The sequence below is a fragment of the Chiloscyllium plagiosum genome, unplaced genomic scaffold, assembly GCF_037043375.1.
Source record: "Chiloscyllium plagiosum isolate Xiang-an unplaced genomic scaffold, Cpla_swu_hap1 HiC_scaffold_53Y, whole genome shotgun sequence".
Taxonomy (NCBI): Eukaryota; Metazoa; Chordata; class Chondrichthyes; order Orectolobiformes; family Hemiscylliidae; genus Chiloscyllium; species Chiloscyllium plagiosum.
This window is the reverse complement of record NW_028270192.1, coordinates 11,986,110-11,995,551: the sequence shown is the minus strand read 5'-3', so window position 1 is coordinate 11,995,551 and position 9,442 is coordinate 11,986,110. Positions and strand designations below refer to the sequence as shown.

Here is a 9,442-nt window from a genome sequence, read left to right as displayed (position 1 = left end):
ACAGGCCTTCGGTCCAACCCGTCCGTGCTGACCCCAGATATCCCAACCCAATCTAGTTCCCACCTGCCAGCACCCGGCCCATATCCCTCCAAACCCTTCCTATTCATATACCCATCCAAATGCCTCTTAAATGTTGTAATTGTACCAGCCTCCACCACATCCTCTGGCAGCTCATTCCATACACGTACCACCCTCTGTGTGAAAAAGTTGCCCTTGGGTCTCATTTATATCTTTCCCTCTCACCCTAAACCTATGCCTCTCTAGTTCTGGACTCCCCCCACCCCAGGGGGAAAAGACCTTGTCTATTTACCCTATCCATGCCCGTCGTGATTTTGTAAACCTCTATAAGGTCACCCCTCAGCCTCCGACGCTCCAGAGAAACAGCCCCAGCCTGTTCAGCCTCTCCCTGTAGCTCAGACCCTCCAACCCTGGCAACATCCTTGTAAATCTTTTCTGAACCCTTTCAAGTTTCACAACATCTTTCCGATAGGAAGGAGACCAGAATTGCACACAATATTCCAACAGTGACCTAACCAATGTCCTGTACAGCCGCAACATGACCTCCCAACTCCTGTACTCAATACTCTGACCGATAAAGGAAAGCATACCAAACACCTCCTTCACTATCCTATCTACCTGCGACTCCACTTTCAAGGAGCTATGAACCTGCACTCCAGGGTCTCTTTGTTCAGCAACACTCCCCCCAGACCTTACCATTAAGTGTATAAGTCCTGCTAAGATTTGCTTTCCAGAATGCAGCACCTCACATTTATCTGAATTAAACTCCATCTGCCACTTCTCAGCCCATTGGCCCATCTGGTCCAGATCCTGTTGTAATCTGAGGTAACCCTCTTCGCTGTCCACTACACCCTCCAATTCTGGGGTCACCTCCAATTGTCCAGCCTCCTGTCCCAGAGCTCCAATGTCCGCTGTTGCCCCTGTCTTCCACATGTCTTAGAAAGCTTTTCCGTTCCCCTTCTCTATTACTAGCTCACCTCGTTTTCTCACCTCCCTGTTCAATGATCTTGGTGTTCAAGTGCATAGATCCCTCAAAGTTGCCACCCAACTGGACTGGGTTGTTAAGAAAGCATATGGTGGTGTTTTGGTTTTCATTAACAGGGGGATAGAGTTTAAGAGCCGCGAGGTTTTGTTGCAGCTCCACAAGTCCCTGGTGAGGCCACACTTGGAGTGTGTTGTGCCCAGTTCTGGTCGCCCTACTGTAGGAAAGATGCAGAGGCTTTGGAGAGGGTGCAGAGAAGGTTTACCAGGACGCTGCCTGCGCTGGAGGGCTTGCCCCTATGAAGAGAGGTTGGATAAGCTCAGACTTTTCTCGCTGGAGAGACGGAGGAAGAGAGGAGACCCGATCGAGGTGTACACCATAACGAGAGGCATGGCTAGAGTCAATGGGCAGAGACTTTTCCCCAGGGCAGGACTGACTGGTACGAGGGGGGGGGGGGGGGTCAGAGTTTTGAGATGTTAGGGGAAAGGTGTCGAGGGGGACGTCAGAGGTAGGTTCTTTACGCAGAGAGTTGTGAGTGTATGGAATGCGTTGCCAGCGGTGGTGGTGGAAGCAGAGACATTGGGGGCATTTAAGGGACTGCTGGCATGCACATGGATAGCAGTGAGGTGAGGGGGGGGGGCGTAGGTTGAGTTATTTTACGTTAGGCTTAAACCTCGGCTCAAACATCGTGGGCCGAAGGGCCTGTTCTCTGCTGCCCTCTTCCATGTTCTGTGCCCTTCCTCCTCTGAGTGCTTTCCTGTAAATTATCCCCAGTTCCTTTGCTTTTCCACCGACCCTGATTTTCTTTCTCAGCCTCAGTTCCCCCCCTCTGCCCCCCCCCCCCCCCCCCCCCCGACACAGTATGCTTCAGTCCCCTTGAGATCAATTTCCCGAATTAACCCCAAACTCTCCCGCAGCAGAGTTGCCCCCCCCCCCTCCTGTTTAGCCTCGCTCAGTGGTAATCCTGCGTGGTCAGATTTCAGGCTGCAGGCTGTGGGCACCGGCGTTCCCCCCACCCACCTTCAGCTCGGGCTGCCCTGGTCAGATGTCGCCTCCCGACGGGGGGACAGGTATTTGACGGCCCCGGGCCAGGCACTTACTTGTCACAGCGACATGACGGTTACATTTCCCCTCGTCAATCACGTCCATCACTTCCTCCGGACTGGACACAAACCGTTCTGTACAGCCCTGGAACACAACGGGATAAACCCCTGGTCAGCACTCCACTATTCCCAAACACTCCCAGGGACAGCAGGGGCTTCGGGACAGCGTCCAGCTCCCTCTACACCGTCCCCCCACCCCCCGTCAAACACTCCCAGGGACAGCAGGGGCTTCGGGACAGAGTACAGCTCCCTCTACACCGTCCCCCACCCCCCGTCAAACACTCCCAGGGACAGCAGGGGCTTCGGGACAGCGTCCAGCTCCCTCTACACCGTCCCCCAACCCCCCGTCAAACACTCCCAGGGACAGGGGGTTAGATACAGAGTACAGCTCCCTCTACACCGTCCCCCCCCCGTCAAACACTCCCAGGGACAGGGGGTTAGATACAGAGTATAGCTCCCTCTACACCGTCCCCCCCCCCGTCAAACACTCCCAGGGACAGCAGGGGCTTCGGGACAGCGTCCAGCTCCCTCTACACCGTCCCCCACCCCCCGTCAAACACTCCCAGGGACAGCAGGGGCTTCGGGACAGAGTACAGCTCTCTCTACACCGCCCCCCACCCCCCGTCAATCACTCCCAGGGACAGGGGGTTAGATACAGAGTACAGCTCCCTCTACACCATCCCCCCCCCGTCAAACACTCCCAGGGACAGGGGGTTAGATACAGAGTATAGCTCCCTCTACACCGTCCCCCCCCCCCGTCAAACACTCCCAGAGACAGGGGCTTCGGGACAGAGTACAGCTCTCTCTACACCGTCCCCCCCTCCCAGGGACAGGGGCTTCGGGACAGAGTACAGCTCCCTCTACACCGTCCCCCACCCCCGTCAAACACTCCCAGGGACAGGGGGTTAGATACAGAGTCCAGCTCCCTCTACACCATTCCCCCCTCCATCAAACACTCCCAGAGACAGGGGGTTAGATACAGGGTCCAGCTCCCTCTACACCGTCCCCCCCCTCCCAGGGACAGGGGGTTAGGTACAGAGTACAGCTCCCTCTACACCGTCCCCCCCCCCCCGTCAAACACTCCCAGGGACAGGGGGTTAGGTACAGAGTACAGCTCCCTCTACATCGTCCCCGTCCCCCGTCAAACACTCCCAAGGACAGCAGGGGCTTCAGGACAGAGTACAGCTCCCTCTACACCGTCCCCGTCCCCCATCAAACACTCCCAGGGACAGCACGGGCTTCGGGACAGAGTACAGCTCCCTCTACACCGTCCCCCCCATCAAACACTCCCAGGGACAGCAGGGGCTTCGGGACAGAGTACAGCTCCCTCTACACCGTCCCCCCCATCAAACACTCCCAGGGACAGGGGGTTAGATACAGAGTAAAGCTCCCTCTACACTGTCCCCCACTCCCAGGGACAGGGGGTTAGATACAGAGTACAGCTCCCTCTACACCGTCCCCCACTCCCAGGGACAGGGGGTTAGATACAGAGTACAGCTCCCTCTACACCGTCCCCCCCATCAAACACTCCCAGGGACAGGGGGTTAGATACAGAGTACAGCTCCCTCTACACCGTCCCCCCCATCAAACACTCCCAGGGACAGCAGGGGCTTCGGGACAGAGTACAGCTCCCTCTACACCGTCTCCCCCCCCCCACATCAGACACTGTCAGGATCAGTGCAGAGTTTGGGTGTAAACCCCCTCCCCTCCCCCCCTGTCGTCTCTCACCTTGACGAAGGGAACCCTGTTCTTGTCCTCGTGAACAGAAAGGTTTGTCTTGGCGACTGGAAGAGAGGGAACCGAGAATTGCCAGCATCAGACCACGCTCTCCGAGTGGGAGTGCTCACGCGCACCAGAGTCGGGGGCGGTGGGGGGTGGGGGGGGGGGTGGGGGGTGGGGGGGGGGTTCCAGAGGGGTGGGGGTGAAATGAGGATGGGGCAGAGGGAACAGATCCCGTTCTGACCCTGAAAAGGGTGGGAGGTGTGTGAGAAACTCTTAAAGTTCATCGGCGTCGCTGGCTGGGCCCAGCGTTTATTACCCCGTCCCTAGTTGCCCCCCCCCCACCCTTCCTTGACCCGCAGCCGTCCCACCTGCTGGAGGGTAGACCCACAACGTCCCTCGGGGAGGGGGTTCTGACCCTGAGGGAACGGCCGAAATATTCCCCAGTCGGGATGGTGAGGGGCTCGGAGGGAGGGGAACTTGCAGTGGGGGTGATGGGTGTTGGGGGGGGGTGGGGGGTGTTCCCCTGTATCTGCTGCCCCTTGTCCTTCCAGATGGAACGTGGCCGTGGGGTTTGGAAGGGGCTGCCTGAGGATCTTTGGTGAATCACTGCAGTGGGTCTTGTAGAGGGTACACCCTGCTGCGACTGAGCTTCGGGGAGGGGGGAGGGAGGGAGGGAGGGGGTGTTTGTGGATGTGGGGCCAATCAAACAGCAGCTGCTCTGTCCCCCCCCCCCCCCCCCCCGGACGGTGTGGAGCTGCTCGAGTGTGTGTGGGAGCCAGCCCCCCCCCACCCTCCCCCCATCGTCCGGGCGAGCTGGGAGTATTCCCTCACCCTCCTGACATGTCGATGGTGGGACAGGCTTCGGGGGAGGGAGTGAGGAGGGGGGTTACATCGCTGCAGGATTCCCAGCCTCTGACCTGCTCCTGAAGCCACAGGATTGATATGGGGCTGGGTCCCAGTTCAGTTTCTGCTCAATGGTAACCCCCAGGATGTTGATAGTGGGGGGGAGGGGGATTCAGTGATGGTAACACCATTGAACGTCAAGGGGGAGATGGTTAGATTCTCTCTCTCTCTCTCATTGGAGACGGTAACCCCCAGGATGTTGATAGTGGGGGGGGAGGGGGATTCAGTGACGGTAACGCCATTGAACGTCAAGGGGGCGATGGTTAGATTCTCTCTCTCTCTGGTTGGAGACGGTAACGCCCAGGATGTTGATAGTGGGGGGGGGGAGGGGGATTCAGTGACGGTAACGCCATTGAACGTCAAGGGGGCGATGGTTAGATTCTCTCTCTCTCTCGTTGGAGACGGTAACCCCCAGGATGTTGATAGTGGGGGAAGGGGATTCAGTGACGGTAACACCATTGAACATCAAGGGGGCGATGGTTAGATTCTCTCTCGTTGGAGACGGTAACCCCCAGGATGTTGACAGTGGGGGGGAGGGGGAGGGGGGAATTCAGTGACGGTAACGCCATTGAACGTCAAGGGGGCGATGGTTAGATTCTCTCTCTCTCTTTGGAGACGGTAACCCCCAGGATGTTGATAGTTGGGGGGAAGGGGGATTCAGTGACGGTAACGCCATTGAACGTCAAGGGGGCGATGGTTAGATTCTCTCTCTCTCGTTGGAGACGGTAACCCCCAGGATGTTGATAGGGGGGGGGAGAGGGGGATTCAGTGACGGTAACGCCATTGAACGTCAAGGGGGCGATAGTTAGATTCTCTCTCTCTCTCGTTGGAGACGGTAACCCCCAGGATGTTGATAGTGGGGGGGGGGGGGAAGGGGGATTCAGTGACGGTAACGCCATTGAACGTCAAGGGGGCGATGGTTAGATTTTCTCTCTCTCTGGTTGGAGACGGTAACGCCCAGGATGTTGATAGTGGGTGGGGGGAAGGGGATTCAGTGACGGTAACGCCATTGAACGTCAAGGGGGCGATGGTTATACTGTCTCTAATTAGTGATGGTCGTAGCCTGGCGGTTGTGTGGCGTGAATGTTACTAGCCCCTTGTCGGCCCAAGGCTGGATTTTGTCCAAACCTCGCTGCGATTGGACACGGGCTGCTTCAGTACCTGAGGGAGCGGCGGGTGGTGCTGAGAGCTGTGCAGCGGTCGGCGAACATCCTCACTTTTGACCTAATACACGGGGGTGGGGGGGGGGGGGGGATAGTCAGGGAATTGGCAAGCGGGGGGGGGGGGGAACTAGGGGATGGAGCGAGCAGGCTCTGATGGGAAACAGGGCTCACCAGGAACACGGCCGTCTGAAAGGGCGGGACGGGTGGGGATTGAGAGGGGGCCGATTAATCTGCTGAGGGGCGAGCGCGGGGCCGAATGGACTCCCGAACGCCGAGTGGCAACGCAAAGACTCACCATCCAACAGATCTCGGATCTTATCCATGTAGATTTCGAAGTAGGAAACCTGTGGAGACCGAATGGAAGGTGGGAGCGTGACTGGGTGGACAGTTGAAGGAGCGTTCCGGCCGCGTTAGCCAGCCCTCGCCCCCCACCCCCCCCCCCCCCTCAGCACCACCCCCAAACCCAGGGAGTATACCCGCTCCCCCCCCCACCTTGATATGGAACTCCAGGTTCTCGTCCATGGAGTAAATGTGGTTGAAGATGTCGTGGGCAATTCTCGGAATGATCCCCATCAGGTGGGTGTCGTGCAGAACTCCCTGGAAGAGAATGATCAAAGATTTATGTCCCTTTCGCAACTCACTAAACAACAACTCTGGGAGGGTCAGCGCTGAGGGAGTGGGTGCTGTGGGAGGGTCAGCGCTGAGGGAGCGGGTGCTGTGGGAGGGTCAGTGCTGAGGGAGTGGGTGCTGTGGGAGGGTCAGTGCTGAGGGAGTGGGCGCTGTGGGAGGGTCAGTGCTGAGGGAGTGGGTGCTGTGGGAGGGTCAGTGCTGAGGGAGTGGGTGCTGTGGGAGGGTCAGCGCTGAGGGAGCGGGTGCTGTGGGAGGGTCAGGGCTGAGGGAGTGGGTGCTGTGGGAGGGTCAGTGCTGAGGGAGCGGGTGCTGTGGGAGGGTCAGTGCTGAGGGAGTGGGTGCTGTGGGAGGGTCAGTGCTGAGGGAGTGGGTGCTGTGGGAGGGTCAGTGCTGAGGGAGTGGGTGCTGTGGGAGGGTCGGTGCTGAGGGAGTGGGTGCTGTGGGAGGGTCAGTGTTGAGGGAGCGGGTGCTGTGGGAGGGTCAGTGCTGAGGGAGTGGGTGCTGTGGGAGGGTCAGTGCTGAGGGAGCGGGTGCTGTGGGAGGGTCAGTGCTGAGGGAGTGGGTGCTGTGGGAGGGTCAGTGCTCAGGGAGTGGGTGCTGTGGGAGGGTCAGTGCTGAGGGAGTGTGTGCTGTGGGAGGGTCAGTGCTGAGGGAGCGGGTGCTGTGGGAGGGTCAGTGCTGAGGGAGTGGGTGCTGTGGGAGGGTCAGTGCTGAGGGAGTGGGTGCTGTGGGAGGGTGAGTGCTGAGGGAGCGGGTGCTGTGGGAGGGTGAGTGCTGAGGGAGCGGGTGCTGTGGGAGGGTCAGTGCTGAGGGAGTGGGTGCTGTGGGAGGGTCAGTGCTGAGGGAGCGGGTGCTGTGGTAGGGTCAGTGCTGAGGGAGTGGGTGCTGTGGTAGGGTCAGTGCTGAGGGAGCGGGTGCTGTGGGAGGGTCAGTGCTGAGGGAGTGGGCGCTATGGGAGGGTCAGTGCTGAGGGAGCGGGTGCTGTGGGAGGGTCAGTGTTGAGGAAGCGGGTGGTGTGGGAGGGTCAGTGCTGAGGGAGTGGGTGCTGTGGGAGGGTCAGTGCTGAGGGAGTGGGTGCTGTGGGAGGATCAGTGCTGAGGGAGCGGGTGCTGTGGGAGGGTCAGTGCTGAGGGAGTGGGCGCTATGGGAGGGTCAGTGCTGAGGGAGCGGGTGCTGTGGGAGGGTCAGTGTTGAGGAAGCGGGTGGTGTGGGAGGGTCAGTGCTGAGGGAGTGGGTGCTGTGGGAGGGTCAGTGCTGAGGGAGTGGGTGCTGTGGTAGGGTCAGTGCTGAGGGAGCGGGTGCTGTGGGAGGGTCAGTGCTGAGGGAGCGGGTGCTGTGGGAGGGTCAGTGCTGAGGGAGTGGGCGCTGTGGGAGGGTCAGTGCTGAGGGAGGGTCAGCGCTGAGGGAGTGGGTGCTGTGGGAGGGTCAATGCTGAGGGAGTTGGCGCTGTGGGAGGGTCAGTGCTGAGGGAGTGGGCGCTGTGGGAGGGTCAGTGCTGAGGGAGTTGGCGCTGTGGGAGGGTCAGTGCTGAGGGAGTGGGTGCTGTGGGAGGGTCAGTGCTGGGGGAGCGGGTGCTGTGGGAGGGTCAGTGCTGAGGGAGTGGGTGCTGAGGGAGGGTCAGTGCTGAGGGAGTGGGTGCTGTGGGAGGGTCAGTGCTGAGGGAGCGGGTGCTGTGGGAGGGTCAGTGCTGAGGGAGTGGGCGCTGTGGGAGGGTCAGTGCATGTGTGTTTGTGCATGTGAGTGTGTGTGTGAGTGAGTGTATGTGAGTGTGTGTGTGAGTGTGTGTGTGTGAGTGTGTGTGTGAGTGTGTGTGTGATTGAGTGTGAGTGTGTGTGTGTGTGATTGAGTGTGAGTGTGTGGGTGTGTGAGTGTGTGTGAGTGTGTGTGAGTGTGTGAGAGCGAGTGTGTGTGAGTGTGTGTGTGGGTATGTGGGTGTGGGTGTTTGTGAGTGTGAGTGTGTGTGTGAGTGCATGAGTGAGTGAGTGTGTGTGTGTGTGAGTGCGTGAGTGAGTGAGTGTGTGAGTGTGAGTGTGTGTGGATGTGTGTATGTGAGTGTGTGGGTGTGTGTGGGTATGTGTGAGTGTGTGTGTCAGTGTGAGTGTGTATGTGACTGTGTGTGTGTCAGTGTGAGTGTGTGTTAGTGTGTGTGTGAGTGTGTGTGGGTGTGAGTGAGTATGTGTGAGTGTGTGTGTGAGTGAGTATATGTGTGTGTGTGTGTGAGTGTGAGTGTGTGTGTGGGTGAGGTTGTGTGTGTGATTGTGTGTGAGTGTGTGTGGGTGAGGTTCTGTGTGTGATTGTGTGTGTGTGTGTGTGAGTGTGTGTGTGAGAGTGTGTGTGTGTAAGTGTGTGTGTGAGTGTGTGTGGGAGTGTGTGTGGGAGTGTGTGTGGGAGTGTGTGTGGGTGAGTGTGTGGGTGAGTGTGTGGGTGAGTGTGAGTGTATGTGTGTGTGTGAGTGTGTGTGTGTGGGTGAGTGTGTGTGGGTGTGGGTGAGTGTCTGTGTGTATGTTGTGTGAGTGTGTGACTGAGAGAGTGAGAGTGTGTGTGTGAGAGTGTGTTGAGAGTGTGTGTGTGTGAGAGTGTGTGCGAGTGTGAGTGTGTGTGTGTGTGTATGTGAGTGTGTGTGAGACTGTGTGAGAGTGTGTGTGTATGAGTGTGTGTGTGTGTGATTGTGGGTGTGAGTGTGGTGTGAGTGAGTGAGTGTGAGTGTGTGGGTGAGTGTGATTGTGAGTGGGTGAGTGTGAGTGTGAGTGTGTGTGGGTGAGGTTGTGTGTATGATTGTATGTGAGTGTGTGTGTGATTGTGTGTGTGAGTGTGTGTGGGTGTGAGTAAGTGAGTGTGAGTGTGTGTGATTGTGGGTGTGAGTGAGTGTGTGTGAGAGTGTGAGTGTGTGTGGGTGAGGTTGTGTGTGTGATTGTGTGTGA

General features: G+C 58.4%; 1 protein-coding gene across 1 annotated transcript in view; it reads right to left on the bottom strand.

The window, feature by feature from the left end:
- Positions 1-2,041: 2,041 nt before the first annotated feature.
- Positions 2,042-9,442, bottom strand: part of LOC148134628 (kinesin heavy chain-like) — a 54,350-nt gene continuing 46,949 nt past the window's right edge. Inside the window, exons 4-7 of the mRNA XM_087985668.1 lie at positions 6,384-6,488; positions 6,187-6,235; positions 3,832-3,887; positions 2,042-2,188 (exon numbers count right to left, since the gene is read on the bottom strand). Of these exons, the coding sequence (XP_087841794.1) occupies positions 2,042-2,188; positions 3,832-3,887; positions 6,187-6,235; positions 6,384-6,488 (357 nt within the window). The remainder of the gene's footprint in view (positions 2,189-3,831; positions 3,888-6,186; positions 6,236-6,383; positions 6,489-9,442) is intronic.